At 36.1% G+C, this 17,011-nt stretch overlaps 1 protein-coding gene across 3 annotated transcripts in view; it reads right to left on the bottom strand.

Annotated features, from left to right (window-relative positions):
- Positions 1-7,252: 7,252 nt before the first annotated feature.
- SOCS6 (suppressor of cytokine signaling 6) overlaps positions 7,253-17,011 on the bottom strand; it is a 28,381-nt gene continuing 18,622 nt past the window's right edge. For 2 of the 3 annotated variants that reach the window (XM_014257175.2, XM_014257186.2), the window contains exon 2: positions 7,253-13,277. In XM_014257175.2, the coding sequence (XP_014112650.1) occupies positions 11,548-13,152 (1,605 nt within the window). In that variant the 5' untranslated portion in view covers positions 13,153-13,277 and the 3' untranslated portion in view covers positions 7,253-11,547. Of the gene's footprint in view, positions 13,278-14,248; positions 14,366-17,011 lie in introns of all 3 variants that reach the window. The other variant, XM_088062118.1, reaches the window with a different exon arrangement.

Raw genomic sequence — 17,011 nt, 5'->3', positions numbered from 1 at the left:
TATTGACTAGCTCAGTTCCTAATATGGAACATTTTCATTTTCCTTGACCTTGAAATGGAACAGGTGACGCATTTATGGTTCTATATGCATGAGGCTCCAGATTTTCTTATACCTCCCAGTACTTCAGATTTTTCTAATTCCCTTTTAGAATTTGGAAATCACTCATTGTGTGCTTACTACTTTTAATTACTTCCTACCACTTAAAAAAAAAAATATTTGGTCAAAATCCTTGGTGATTTTCAGTTTCTCTCCTCGAGGGAAAAAACAAAAACACAAACCCTGCAGTATTTGACATGCCCTTCAGCATTAGTACTTTTGGAATAAAATATGTCTTCCCTTTGTTCCTTATCAAAATCTATTTATATGTTTCCATTGGGAAATATCTGAAATTCATAAAGCAATGAGAAAAAGCACTAATCCATCCATTAATTGAGCATTTGATCTTTTCCAAGGCTATTCAGGACAAAAAAATTAGACTTCACTGTTTTTCTTTTACAGCAATATAATCTTTAAGAAAAAAGTAATCAAACCCACAAAGCTGTTTTCTGATAGGTCTTTGAAAACATAATCTCTGAAACTCTTTCAAAGCAAGCTGCAGAATGCCTTTGAGAAGAAATATACACAGGTGCCAAATTCTGAAGCTCAAACACTACGGATAGGGGTAGCATGACCAAACTCAGCCACACACACACTGAAAAAAAAGAAAATATTAAACCCCCCTGTAATGTAGTGTTGATCTTTACTCAAGTTTTCTCCAGCCCCTCTAGTAGTATTTCTTCTCTTTTTCACTTGTATATAAAAATAGAAGGATGAAAGATGTTTTCCTCATTCCCTTCCTCCCCCTTTTTTTCAATTCCCCCTAGCTATTTCATCACCTCAGCAACTTAAACCAACCTTCAGTGTAAGAATTAAAATACAACATGAAATAAATATGTCATTATGTTTCAAATTGATTTTAAGGATAAGCAGGTCAGATTTTCTTCTGATATTAACTGATACACAGAGATTTCTACCATTTTCTGTGCAGTTAAATATGCTTATGCTTTGGCAAACACACAAGAAAGAATGTAATTTCAGATTTGCTCTTGTGTGCTAAAATATTTACACTATACAGATCCTTATGTTGGTTCAAAGAAAATTTCTCTCATGGATATGATATTTTTCAAAGCTTTCAGTGCTAGAATGAATCTGAAACAGATCTTGAATTAATTTTAACCCTGGCTTTGCACTAAAAGAAGTACAGAACAGCTTAATAAAAAATCTTTTAGATGCTCCAGTTGGGGACAATCCTTTGCATTGCAAAGGATTTATTACTTTAGTTACTATTCTGTTTAATGTTTCCTTAAAGTAAAATAAAAAAACGTAAAAAAAAAGTAACACTTTCCACAATGATCAAGGTACTCATCATTAAAATTCCCGCTAACCCCAAAACATAAAAACAAGAATTCTTAGGCAATATCTCAAGATTTACAATTTCTCAGCCAATGTGAAAACCTAAGCACAGGTGAAGAGTCAGACTAGAGACCCTCACAGCACAGCATTATGTTTGTCCAGTTAGAAGACAATTCTGGAAAAGATGACCAGCACAGGGAGTAAATAAAAGTAAAAAAGAGAAGAAATACTACTAGAGGGGTTGGAGACATCTTGGGTAAAGATTATCACTTAATTCCAGGAATTTAGTCTTGCCTTGCATAAGAAATCTGCCCTTCAGATGCCCTCCTAGGCATCCTGTGCCGTATTGCATTTAGCAAAACATAAACATTTCTAACATACAAACATGTTCTTGCCCACACACATTTTTAGCACCTAAAAAAGGCCCATAAAAAGGAGCTTCACACCTCAAGACCAGCTGTATGAAGCACACTACTCCTTTCTTTTGAACCTCTTCCCCCTAGTTTTCCTTTTTCCCCCTTAGATCTTGTTTTGGGAAAGGCGATGGATCATTGATCCCATTTCACACACATGTCATCAGCCACCTGAAATAACGCCCTTGTCTTTGGCCAGCAACCTGCACATTATATCCTCAATGGGTTGGCTGTGGAGACCCTCAGTAGCTGCAGGTCATAACTCAGGGCAGGTAAATTGTGATTAGCAGCACCGGTGCTAAATGGAAGCTCACTTCTCATATATTATTCTTATTCTTGAAACCCCCTTGAAAATTATTGTCTTAGACTGCCAAAAGCCGTAAGCATTGATTTTGGAAGTTTTCTACAGAGACTTCTAGAATCTAATAGTTCCTCTGTTCTAACTTTAGGATAACTTCCTTCAGGTTGTCAAGCAACAACCATTACCACGCTGCTGAAATCAGACAAGGATTTAAGCCAGCAGCCTTGTCTGTAGCCCCTTCCCAGAGCTGCACAAACCCTGGAGCAGCTGACAGCATGGACAGCACCACTCAAATGTATGATGTTTGTGTTGTGCTTCCTCCTCTCTGCCAGATGAAGGGATAGAGGTTATCATTAAGTCACAATGCAAGTTTTAATAGGAATATCTCACACAGCGAGCCTGTCAGAGATGTTGCAAGGGCACCTGCGGGAAATGGCACCAAAACAAGTGATTGAAGCTACAGGAGAGATCAAGCTGTAAATGACCAGGCTAGGTAAATTGTGGGGAGGAGAACTGAGTCACAGTGCTGAAGAGAACTGCTGTCTCTACACACTGGAATGCCCTAAAGTAGGTAGGTAGATACATATGAATGTGAAGTATGAGCATTGTAAGGCATAATTCTTCCTTTTTAAAAAAAAAAAAAAATAATAATTTTTAAAACATTGTTAATTTTCAAGTAGATTTCCTTAAACTCATATCTTATGTCATAAAATAAAAATACATAACACTATAATCTCTGTTTAGAAGTAAACTATAAGAACTTTTCTTCAAATTTTTATTCCAGCAGCTCAAAGCTATGATTTTGTAACTGTTTTGCTCCCTTGCATTGCACTGTACATCATATATTCTATACTATAAAATATTGACTGTTTTACAAGGACAATAACCTTCCAATGTCTAACACATTATCTAAATTTTAAGAATAGCTAATCACTATGAAACTAAGCAGTTCCCTATCTCTGCCTGTACAAAATGTATCTTTAACCTTCCTGAAACTGCAAAGCTGACAACACTAGAAAGAAGTCTACCTCTACTTCCACCTCCACAAAAAAACCTCTTAGGTACCATCACCAGTTTAATTCTGATGTAAGTAAATTTATATAAAGTAACCAAGTATATTGGGTATTACCTAGGAGGCATGACATCTAAAAGTCTCTGTCAAATAAAATTGAAACTGATACTCAGAAGAACAACTAAAAGTTAGTTAGAACTGAAAGTTACTTGAAACAAAATTTTATGTGTGTTGTATGCTTTTCTTAGGGTCATTAAAATATTTACAAAATATCTCTTTTAAATGACACCATCATTTGTATATTTAACAATTACTTGTATATTTAACCCTAAGACTTCTCTTGAGCATTGATTTATTTGTATGTAATACATGCCACTGAACAATATTAGCTATATATGAACAAATCTCAATGGTTTATTATTTTGTTGTAGTTTTTCCACAATCCTTTTTCATTCACAGCTGTGCACGGTGGTCATGTATAAAATAAATAGGGATTTTGGGGTGGCTTGAGGCAGGGATTGCTTCATTCTCTTCAAACAGATGTGTTTTTGCCATTGAACAATGAGGTTAGCTGATCTTAGGAAGTTACCAGATCATCTCAGCAATACAGTAGGGTAACATCAGTGAAAGTAGTATTTAGTTCTTTCCTGTATGCATTACAGTTGGAAGTCCTTTTATTTTATTAGAATAATATATTGAATTCATAAATTACCAGATGTTGAGACAATTAGTCTTTAATGATTACAACAGCAAGTACTATTTCTGAAACAACTCTTTCAGGCTAACATTCTGCTTCTTGGCTATCCACAGAAAACTGTTCTAGGATTACATTTAAAATTAATTAAACTTGAAAATTTATTGAGGTCAATGTTAATTTGAAGATTTGACAGTGCCAATTTTTTTTTTTCATGTAAGGAATTTTTTTTTCCAAACACCACTGTCAGAGAAAAGGTAATGATCTAATTATGAGAGGCTATGGCTTTCATTCTTAGCAATAAATTATCTTCATAAGAAACTTGGATATACAGTAAATTAAGTACCAAAAGATGACAGTGAGGTTATCTCCACTTTCAGTATTACATGAACCAACATGAGTGCACAATTCTTTGATGAACACATCCTGACAGTTAACTGGTATGAAGATGTTAACGATGTCAATATTGAAGTTTATGCAACAGCCTGTAATCAGAGAAAAAAGTTCTCCTTGAAAATACAGCAATAGTAACAATTTCCATCATTCTATAATTTTTCTGTTTGGACTTACTGACTGAAGTGGGAAAGATATGCAAAGAGAAAGAAAAGGGGAAATTAGAAATTGTCATAGATGAGTGACAAAAAGGAACAAGTCTGCCACGGACCTGTGCTTTGCTATTTCCTACCTTCACTGTAGCCTAAAAAGATAGAAGTTTCTCAGAACATTGCATTTCCGAACTTCATGCTTCTAAGAAGTACAGAGTATCTTTGAATTCGTTGTACAATGAAGTCTTGACACTGAGACTTTTACAGATTTCAACATTATCAGACTGACAGAAAACACTGCTTGACTACAACAGTTCAGGTAACTTTTCCATTAGCTCAAAATAGGACTTTTGAAAGTGTTTTGCTTCAGGAAAGATCAGGTTTGAGGAAGGGTAGAACATTAACAGATTTATTTTCTTCTCAGAGTGATACAGAGCAGAGAGCGAAGGAAAAAAAGGTGCTCTGGAAAAAGTAAAGCATGCTTTTCAGGGGAAACATGAGTTTGTAGTAGTGGGCACAGAAAACCTTTTGACAAACAAAAACTCCAACCAGAAACTGAACAAGACAGCTGCTGTCTCCTGATGGAAGCAGAGAACTGGGGCAAAAGAAAAAAGACTGGTATTTTATTGGGAAGCAGCACTGCCAAAAATCTCTTCAGCCCAGATAGGCCCTTAGTTCATGTGGTGTGGTCAAACACAGAAGCACCAGGCAACAGTTTAAGAGATTCAAGCTGTGCTTCCCTTTCTTCCTTAGTTGAAAGGTGTATAACTGAAAAGCCACATGAATTAGGAAATAGATACAATGATGATCAAATGATAATAGATGCCCTATCTATTTTACAAAGGGCTGGAGCATCTCTCCTATGAGGAAAGAGGACTGGGATTGGTCAGCCTGGGGAAGAGAAGAATGACTTAATTTTGATCTTCCAGTGCCTGAAGGGAGCCTAAGAGAAAGGTGGGAGACTTTTTACCAGGGTGTGCAGTGACAGGATGAAGAAGAATGGCTTTAAACTGAAGGAAAGTAGGTTTAGGTGAGGATTTGGAAGAATTTTTTTTCCTTTGATGGTGGCAAGGTGAACACTGAACAGGTTTGCCCAGAGAAATTGTGGATGTCCCATCCCTGAAAGTGTTCAATGCCTGGATGGGGCTCTGAGCAAACTGGTCTAGTGGAAGGTGTCTCTCCCATTGCAGGGGTACTGAAATGGACAATCTTTTAAGTCCCTTCCAACTCCAAGCCATTTCATGAAGTTGAACTAAGAACCTGCCCTGAGACAGAACAACTCCTATTTCTAAGTCATTCCTCAAAGCCTAACAAACAGCCATTGCTCTCCACTCTCTACAATATCCTACTCCTACTTCACACGACATTGACAGGAACCAATAGTTATTACCTTATCAGAAAAAAATCAAAGCGCATAATAATGGTTGGTGCAAAAGATGCCAAAATCATCTGAACCTTAAGCTTTGAAAAGGAAAAACAAAAAAACAAAACCAAAACAAAATAAAAAGATGGACTGCAAGCAAATTGCATAATCTGGGGGAAAGTAACAGAATATTAGGACATTGTTTCCTAAGTTTCTACTAGATCTTGCAGCTTTCTACATTTTGAGGTCTTAATTGCAGAAGACTTAACTCAGTCAAGCCCTGCTTTGGTCCCAGGGTTGTGTTATTAGACATACAGCAAGATTTCTGCATCAGGCGGTGTCTCATTCTTTCTCTTCTACCACAACTGTAAAGACTAAGTGTGGGGTAGAAGTAGTACTGTAGGCATCTTGATTATATAAAAAATCCAGCTCTGTCCGGATAATGTGAATTTTACAGGTGGCTGAAAAATTACTTCTTACTCACCTTTCACCACTTGCCATGGAAATACATGAGGGTAAGTTTATTTTTCACCAAATTTCTGGAGCGAACAGAACAAACATAAAGAACATCATGCAGACCTAGCAATGAAACCCCTGCAAGATTCCCCAAGGGAACAACCCCCAGGTGAACAACCACACAATGTACTGAGCATAAAGCAATACCAGCCCCAGCAGCAGGAAATAGGAGAAAGTGCTTTTATCTCAAACAGCAAAAGCTGTGAATTCTTCCTGTTACTGTTTGAGGACTTAAGTTACAGAATAAAGAGAAAAGTACGTATCACTGTAGACAATACGAACACTAATTACTTGCTACCAAGGTTGGACTTTCAGTTTGCTTAAAAAAAAAACCCAAACTGAACAAACACCACCACCACCACACCTGGTTATAAACCAAGACCTAGGGAGCTGCTTGCTGGCATTCACTTGAATTTGAGTAGTGAATCCAAGTCAAACTACATGAAAACATGTGAACAATCGTGCATATCTTTTATAACACAGACGCTGTTTATCTTTGATCTTCTGTTTTATCTGTGTGACTTCCCAAGGTTTAAAATTTCACTCTCTTTTTAAAGGGAATCTAGGACAGCATCAAGTGAATATATGATGAACAACACAATACCTAAATTTTTATTGTGGAGCTACATAAGAATTATTTGGTTGCTTGAAAGGCAAGAGGCAATATATTACATTTGAGGTACATCTGGATGAAGTGTCAAGTTATGAATTCTGTAAATTTTTAATGTAAAAAAACAACTAAAATTATCAAAAAGTTAGCTTAATATAGTATTTATGCAGATCTTTCAAAACTAATATTCTAGTTATATCATGGCAATTTTTTTATTTTGAAAACTAGAAATCAAAATAATTGGTATACAGAAATATTTTGAAAGTCAGCTAGCAAGGGCTAAAAAATACAGAATAGTTTAAATAGTAACCATTAAAATTTAAATGTTTAAGACAGATACTGAAACGTGTATCTCAGGATTTTCTTGTTTTAGAATGTCATTAACGTATTGAATACTCCACAAACCTTTCTGTGAATGAAATTTTTATTTACACACTGTATCCAGAAGCAGATACATAAATCCTTATACAATTATTTTTCAAAAATGTGCAAGAAATTACTATAATTTTGTTTACAAACCAAAACACATGAAAATCAATGGACTTTGGATAATTCACTCTGTGGCGTGCTTAGTACAAATAGCGCACACCAGGTCTGAAACAGAGAAAAGTGTAAACTACAGCAATCTGGATTGCAAGTATTAACTTCATGGCACTCCATCATCTATAAAAATTCTTTAACCCAACAGGTATTCATAAAAAATTCTTTTAGAATTTTTCATTATCTGTGTAGAATTTAGATCACTTTCCAGATACAACAATGCCGTATTTTTCACATTATGAACTACCACCTAGGCCATTTTTTATTTATAAAGAATGCCTGTAATTTTTATTTTTTGCAGTCATAGAAAGATTTCAAGAAATTAAATTGGCAATCATTAATTATCTATAGCTTAGCTCAGAAATTGAAAGTTCAGTAACAGAGAAATACTTCTCATCATAGCCCATATATTGCTGGTATGCTGTTTTAAATTTATAATTCCAGTATTCACACAGATGAAATGCATCAAAACAAAAACTGCACAAATCTTACTTAGCCCAGCAGTCAACATTCACAGAAAGAAATCAGCTTTAACATAATGCACAGTCAGCTCATCTGAGAACAAAGAGTTTAATTAATAATTGCATTTCTGATCCTTCTGACAGAATTACATTTTGATAAAAAGACGGCATTCACTATGTCAACAGCAGGATAAGCGCTATATCCTTCAAACAGATCAAAGAATACACATCACTTTCAGTTGTTTATAACACTGGCTTACAAAACAAAACAAACAAAAAAAAAAACCTCACAGGAAATTGTGCAAATCTATTATTTCCAAATACCAGGTGTTGTTTTACTCTTCTAATTGGTAAAGCAGTTATCAATAATGTCAATCATTTTGGACACTTAAAAAAGGAGTTTTATTTTAAAGTTTTCTCTTTAAAAACATTTTTCCTCAATTCAATTGCATAAAAAGCATACCTTCTGAACCCTTAAACTGTTGTGATGAACAAATAGCCGTATTTCTACTCTATAAGGATCATAGTCTGTTAGCTTTTATTCCTAGTGTATTTACCTCCAAAGGTCCCCAAAATATCCTCCATCTTCCTTTTTTTTGTCAAGGACGCTTTGTTCCTCTAATTTTCATGAAGCAGAAGTCAACACAAGTTTTGTGGTTATTTTGAGTGCTTCTAAGTTGACTCATAACTAAATGTTACTGTGTTTCTTTTATATTAATCTTTTTAATAGGAAATTGTAAGTATCTTTAATGTTTTTAAACAATTTTTTCTGGGTTCCTTCTCCTGGTTGGCCAGAAACCTCAGTATGAAAATATACTGTGAGGTTCTGATTAAAGAAACCTGTAAAAATAAGTATTTGTGTCTACTTATTACTGATTTAAAGTATTTGGAACTTAGTAGAAATATCACCACCATTTTTTATTTGGAAGCAAAGTGCTCTACGGTTCTTACACCATAGACCTCAACCTCTTTTAAGTGTTCCTTTTGTGGTAGCTTTATAGCAGGGTGGGGAAATGACAAAGCTAACTTGACCTGGTTAAGTTCACAGATGAAGAACACAGCAAGGAAGGCAATTCAAAAACTGGATAGCTGAAACAGAGGGTTTTTTTAAAAAAAAGCATCACTTATGAGTGAACAACTGAAATTTATAAAGGCATGGGCAAGAATTTTAGCATGTGTGTTCTTTCACGTTTTTCACTTCCACAGTAAGACCAGGATATTATAGCTTCAAATATTCAGGTTTCAATGCAATGACTGCTAAATTAATGCATGTGGCATAGTATAAACATATGTTTAATGTACTCAATAGTGGTATTAAATGGCAAAGAAAATATTTTATATACTATAATCTTTCAAAGATTCTGTAGAATGCATAGGACCTCTAGGATGGGGAAAGAATTTTTAAAGTGAAGAAAATGCCAGAGGTTTTCTTCCAAAAGTATGCATCTGAAATCCATAAAAATGATTTTCTTTTTCCTCCCCACAGACAGAATCAGAACACTGTACCATACAATAGGTTATTGTGCCTTTTTGAATAAAGTTAGTGATCCTGATTCACGGGTGGGGGGGACAAGACATGACTGAGTAGTGGGAGAAGCCAGTAGAGGAAAAAAAGGAAAACAGAATTCTCCCTTTCATACATATATCTGGCAGAGCCAACAAATTACATGTATAGACTGCTCTAGATTATTTTCTTTTTTAAGTTTAAAACTTTATCAGACTAAAGAGGAAATCCTTATTCTCCCTCCCTTAAAAGCAAAGGCAGTCTTATCTACCTTTGATTTACTTTTTATTTTTTAGTTAAACATTATGGTCAAAAAATAAATTAAAAAAATATAAATTTTGTCTATCAATTCAGGCAACCCAAGATGTAGTGCTATTGCACCACCTTGCAGCAATACTGTATTCACTTCTAAAGTCTCATTTTAGGGGACAGAAATGCTAGATTAAATAAGGAGAAGAAAATGACCCAAACAAGAAAGATGTATCAAAGATGGACTTTTTTTCCTAAGGTGATCTTTATTCATTAACCACTTCTACCAGAGATGGGGAATACGACATTCTAAAATACGAAACAGTGGGGCAGAGGCATGCAAAGAAAGGCCTCTCAGCAAGGCAGAGGCAGGCCTCCCTCCCAAGCCAGCTATGACCCCTTTATAGCAAGTAATTCATAAAAGTGATAGAAACATGGGAGAAAAGAAAACCAAACTAAACAGGAAACCAAACCAAAATAAAACAGGAAAATGCCATGGATTAACCTTGCATGATGAAAATATTACAGTGTAGAACCTGTACTCCCCACTGAAAGTAATTTTTTCCCTACAGAAGGTTAGAATAACTGTAAGCTTTTCAAATGCCAGAATCTTTGACAGATATCGTGAACACTTACTTAATTGATTCAATATTTTATATGTCAAAACATATTTCATGACAGGAAACTGAACATTTTCTGTGGTCACTATATATCCAAACATCTCTTCCCAATAATTTCAAAGGCTAGGAAAATAGCACTTTAGAGATGCATTTTAAACATCTTCCATTTAAAATGTTACCAGTCCTGTTCCTTCCTCCTCAAAGGACATAGAAAAAAGGGGAAAATGATCCAAAGGACATTAGTGTATCACTGTACTTTCTGAAGTAAAAGAAAAATGTAGAAAAATGGAAACTATAAAATTTCAAGTAGCTTGAATATAAATATGGTAGAAATCATCCTATTAGAAGTTTTACCCCATCCCCAAAATGGCTTATAAATTTATGTTCCCATGATAACAATTCCTAGAGTCTTCCTACAAATCCAGGAAACTTCCCTCCCTTACTCTGCAAGAGTAAGCAGAAATATAAAGAAGGGGACCTGGTAGGTGTTCACTTATTAACTGATGGCATGATTATAAAAGGTTATATTTTACAAGACCCCAATACCACAATTTCCTTCTAGGTACTATATATTGACTTTCATAGACTGTTTTTTAAAGGCCATTTTTAGAGGACAAAACACTGAGACGAGAAGAAGGCTGAACCAACCTTCTCAAACACAAGAGTGTACAGACATTACAAGGCTTAGGAGGAAGGCTTTTTTTTTCCCAAAGATATGCTGCATAACCATGTTCTTATCGCACAGCTCTGTCTATACATTGGGGCATACCTCTATAGAAATTTCTAATTACAACACTAGGAAACAGTTTTTAACTTAGATGTAAAAATCAGTAATTTAGAATACCAATACGTTCCTTATCCATGATCATTTTTTTCCAGAGGTTGTTTTAAAGGAAAAAAAAATAAAATCCATTCAACAAGTTTCATTTGACTTTTACTTATCGTTGAATACACATGAAATGTGCTTTCAATGCATAAAAATCACAGTGGATAGCAGCAAAGGACTTGGGGGAAATTAAGGAGAATTTGATCATTCACATTGTGATTAATCTGCACATTGATGAAAGATAGCTATTTCACACTTCTAAAAATAAACTTGAGATCATTCTTTCCAACAAAACAAAACAAGAAAAAAAAGCCTCCCAAAATACACAAAACCCCCCAAAACAAACAAACCCAAATGCATTACTTTTCTTTTACACACAAAAATGAAATATTTTTATGGCAGCAAAAGATTTTGATAATAATGAAAGTCTGTAAACTGTAGTTCAATCTCTTTTTGTTGTTGTTGTTCCCAAAGTGCAAGATGCAAGATTCCCGTAAGCTTTCAGTAGTGCTTTTCCTGTAAATAATCCTTCATTTTGTTTGGCAAAGGCAGTTTTTGAATCAGGTCTATTCTGGTGTATTGACGTATTACAAAACGACACAGGTACTGTAAAGAGCGCACCTGCATAAACCGGGATACTGGATTTGTCAGTCTCACTGGGTAAGTTGCAGATCCAGGCAGCCGGGATCTTGAATAGCAGAAAGCTCCATTTTCAGAGTCCCTGATTGAATGTTCAATTAAGTCAACTATAGATGTATGTCCCTCCACATCTGGCTGTTCATAAAAACTAAACCTACCATTTGAGTGTTCAATTCTAGTATGAAGAGTCTTTCCATGGGAACGAAAACTCAAACTTAAAAGATAACGATCATCAGAACTATCTCTAACGAGAAACGAGCCATCAGGCACATTAGCTAATTTTCCCTCAGCCTCCCAACGTGTAATGGGGCCCCAGTACCATCCTTGTTTTGCAAGTTTTTTCAGTTCTTCTGTGAGGCTAGTCACAACCATAGGACCGCTGTTCTGTACAGAGTCATAAACTCTTCCAACTCCTGGGGCAGTGTTAGGATCAAAATTCAAATGGCAGCGCATACTTTCAGCCACGTGGGCATCTGTGCCATTTAATCCATTGAAGTTCCTTTGGATTTGATTATTCTGCATTGGAGGTAGCAAAGGTGAGAGTGGAGGGACATCACTATGATTAACTCTTGGGCTTTGCAACATGACTCCTGTGGTACCAATCAACAAACCATTCACCGTCTGGTCCACAAAGATATCCGGTGCAACGACTACATCCTGATCCACTTGGCTCTCATCTTCATGGAAAGCGTTTCCCCCCACTTGAGAAGAAACAGTTGAAACTTCCATGGGTGAGGAACTATCCAGACAGTAACTACGTGATCCTTCCAAAGGATACATTCCCTCATCTAAAGGCACAGTATACTGAATGTAGTCCTGAGGCATTAATCCAATAACTACAGGCACATGTTCATCAATATGAAGATGCAAGTCCCCGTTCTGAGATTCCGTATTTTTTAATGCATTGGTTTGTTCCTGGAACACATTTTCTGACTGCAAGTCATGGAAGTCTTTTCGAACACCATTCAGTGCTGGGCTTGGATTAGAGGAATGGACCAAGGCCTTGACTTTCACTTCCATTTTGATGCAAGTCTCTTCTGAATTTGTAGGTCGAAGGGGCCAAGGAGTTGGGCTGTAATGGTGATTACGGAGGGAAGTGGATCTCAGAGGTCTTTGAGCTCGCACATCTTTGAAGGTTATTGGAGCAGATGAGGAAGAAAATGTGTCATCATCTGCAGAGCTTACAGATGGTGTGCTGCCTTTGCCTTTCTGTTTTTGTTTTGCTGAAAGCCTCCTTTTTAACGTACCCATTAAACTTTCACTTTTTGATCTATTTTTGCCTCCTTTTTCATCTTCACTATTGACTTCACAGCTCGCCAAATCTTTACCATAACAGCTGCCAAACAAGGAGTCATCTTTTCCGAATTCACTTAATGATGGCTGCTGAACCACTACAAAGTCACTTTCATCTTTACTTTTATTTAAGTTAAAGGACTTGCGAATTGTTTTGAGACTGATTTTCTTCATTATGACAAGTTACCAAATCTGGCTGATCAGCAGTGCTTGCGGTGATATAGCCCTAACACATGAAGAGCAGCTTCTGCTTCATTTATGTGTTTTATCCAGCCTCATTTAACTTCAAGAGCCATTTCCTGGAAACAAATAAAAAACAATTAAATTCACAAAAGAAATATTTCAAAAATTATCTATAAGGGTTTCCCCCTCTCCAAGCAAAACAGAAATTGCAATACTTTAACAATGGGCATCACATAAAAGTAAAAATAGGCAGCTGACTTTGAAATAATCAGGCTCAAGAAATTAAACTCCTACATCAGCCATGGAGATCTCCACAACTTCATTCTGCTTTCAGCATGGTATTTTTTGAAACATCCACACACCTTATATTACACTCACAGGCACATATATTTAATGCATTTATTCATAATTTTCTAACACATAAACACTCTCTTTCCAAAGGCTCCTAAAACATCCCCACACAAGTAACTACAGAAGATAAAACTACAGAAAACATTCTATTCAACAGAATTCCTACATGCAGGTTAAACTGTGATTGTCCTAAAAACATGGTCATATAAGGTTATTCTTTCTCTACACAAGAAAGTTGAGTAATATTTAGAAGGTTATATATTTATAGATAAACTAACTGTAGTGAAAAAATGGTTTCCTTAATAGCAAAGTAACATACATTTAGAGCAAGTCCCCTCCTGAATTTCTGTGAAAGAAAAGATTTCCAATCTGTTTTAGGCACAGAAGATGAAGTCACAGGTTCTTATTGCCTAAAATTATTAGAACTTTCCTTCCTTCAGTATTTCTGCCAAGACCTAGTCGGCATAGCTGCTGGAGTTCCAGTCAACTGCTCCCACCTGGCATCTTGCGAAATCAGGTACCCACAAATTTGATCTTCTGGATTGTTATTTCTCTTGATTGAGGTCCGTCTGTGTTTTTGGAGGGCTTGGTTTGTTTCATTCGAATTTTAGCTAGACCTTCCAAAGTAAACAACTCAGCAAACAAGGATTATTATGCATGGAAAAGAGAAGAGAGGGAAGTTGCTACTCGCACAGAATTAGGTACTACAATTAGTAGTAACTGTTATTCCACATACCTCCAAATATGTGCGATGGTAGCAGCACAACCTGCAGCAGTAAGCCTGGCTCCAGGCTAAGCATGGCAAGCTGAAGGAGTCTAAGAATCTTTCAGGAAATCTTCCAACCTTGGTGGACTGAGGGGAAAGTAAAACAGCCCTTATGTACGCACTTCCCACTTTTCTCCCAGGGTATCACAATACAAACATACTGAGAAAAACGGTGCAATAGACTGAAATAAGTTTTATCAACTAAACAATACCGTTTTCTTAAATAAGCATTCAAAAACTACATAAAAGCATGGAAGGACAATGATTACTATAACCAAAAAGCAGTGCACTGCCTATTGCCGTTGCCCAGCCCAACTTCTGTGGTCCTCAAGTACACAAGGGCTAAAGGATCATATCCAAAGCAAACTAAAAGGCAATGTGAAGCATCTATGGATTCTGAACTTCAAAACACCTTGAAAAATTTTAAGTAAAGCCCTGCTGCTGGAGGGATGGACACTGCTCCATAAAAAGCAGAAGCAGTAAAAATTCATTTACATGGATGGTACCCTAGTCCTATCTGCATCAACCTATTTCAAAGACTCGTTCTGTGTCCTAGTCATAATCTCCAATATTTCCCAAGTCCATCTTTAGAGCACATTTATATCTTTCCATTTCATTTTCTTAATTACCGAATTAAGTAACACTTTCCTTTCTTTCAATGGGGAGAAACTAAAAGGTTTCTCTTGTCTCTAAACTGATTTATTTTCTACCAGCAAAGACCAAACATGACCAAAAACTTCCTAGACAAAAGCCTAAGAATCAATTACTTGCTATAAATGAGTATTAAGACCTTGAAAAAACAGAATCAGTATTTTATATGTTCACTAGTTATTCTCCACTTTTAACATATCTGTTGTATCACGAGTCATGAAATTCTAAAACACCATCCTCCATTTACATAATTTGAACACAATCCTGAGTTAAGGGATGAATTTTCAAAGGTTAAAACACTATGTTTACTTTCCTACAAGTGCAGATAAAGGGAGACTTACATGCCAATAAAAAGGAGACTCAGAATGTCATTGATCTTCTATTCCTCAACCATTTGAATTTTGCCACCTTCCCAATTTATAGAACTTTTTGTCATGTATAACCAAATTAACCTACAAAATGAGTGAAAATTATAACTTTAGGATTGCATGCTTCTCCTAAACTAACAAAGTCAGAGCATTGATAAATTGAGTCATTAATTTGATAAATTTAACTGTGCTTTTGTGTATGTAGTACCAGAAGCCTGGGAACTGTCACATTAGCATCACCTGTGAAATCAACAGTGTTCTCCAACTCCTTCTGACATCCACAAGCTGATACTATTTCCACTTTTCCAGAAATGTTCCCTCCTTCTTGTGGAAGGTACTGTCTGCAGATACCAATCTCTTCACTCTTAAGACTCAAGGAAACAGCATGAAGCTGAATCCAGGGAGATTTAGGTTAGATACCAGGAAAAGGTTTTTCATGCTGGGTGGCTGGGTACTGGAACAGGCTCTCCAGGGAAGTGGTCAGAGCACAAAGCCTGACAGAGTTCAAGAAGTGTCTGGACAATGCTCTCAAACCCATGGTGTGACTCTTGGGGTGTCATGCTCAGAGGCAGTAGCTGGACTCAATTGCCCTGATGGGACCCTTCCAACTCAGTATATTCTGGATTCTATAAAATGTATGGCTTATAAGTTGTATCCTTGTAAAAATTCATGCCAAGATATAAGAAAGGTTTGATAATCAACTGTAAAGCACATAAACAACATGCAACTATCCAAAAGCCCAGTTCATTTATGCATGAGAAGACAATAAAAATCTAGTGACAGTCCAGGTCTAAGCTCTCCAAAGTAAATGGAACACACATCATGACAGCAAGTCTCTAAACAAGTTGTCCATACAGACCCCACTCTATGATACCTGCTATACATATTTTATCCAAGACAGGAGAAAACAAATACACCCTGAAGTCAAATACCCTAATTGATCCCAATACTCCTCTTTCTTTGCATGTACTTGAATAGTACCAGCTAATTCTGCATTGCATATCAAAGTGTTTAAAAATGCTGTATAAACAGCCCTCAATATATGATACACTCATATGCATGCAAGTATAGAATTCTTTACAGTCTGCATCTAACAGAGCTGAAGCAGAAGAACCCAGGCATACACTCCTTCCTGGAACACATTAAAATGAATTATGCAACTTCTTCACAACCCTCAGCACAGCAACAGCTTTGCTAGTATTTTGCACAAATTACGGCATGACTGAAGTCTCCCTCTTCCAGTGCCATCTGCTGTACAGGGAATTAGACAGACTAAAAAGAGACAACTCTAGAAATTCTGACAGGTATTTGCAACTATAAACAGACTTGAACTCTACCAATATATTCCCAAAGCCTGGTGACTATGTGTGCAGAAACACCTGGAACACACGGACTGAAAATGAGAGATTAATCAAATACAGAAAGAGAATGAGATCTTAATGCACAGAATAATGTGGATGAATGAAATTCAAACTTACAAACTTTCATCACAAATTCTGCATCTCAGAATCTTTAGTATTATGCAGGCTAACAAAATAGAGGCCAGGCCTCTGGACAAAAACTACCAGATGACTATCCAGAAAACACCATGTCCTCTTTTGAACATAAAAATAAAGAAAACTAAATTTGTACTTGGAGGAAGAGGAACATTTCATCAATCACATAAAATGCAAAATTATTAGTAAAGATAATTAGGGCTAAAAGTTCACTTTAC

Source organism: Pseudopodoces humilis, chromosome 1 (genome assembly GCF_049639895.1).
Source record: "Pseudopodoces humilis isolate 2021_Gansu_Grassland_sample_001 chromosome 1, ASM4963989v1, whole genome shotgun sequence".
Taxonomy (NCBI): Eukaryota; Metazoa; Chordata; class Aves; order Passeriformes; family Paridae; genus Pseudopodoces; species Pseudopodoces humilis.
The sequence above is the reverse complement of the archived record's forward strand: the minus strand, read 5'-3'. Positions and strand labels throughout refer to the sequence as shown.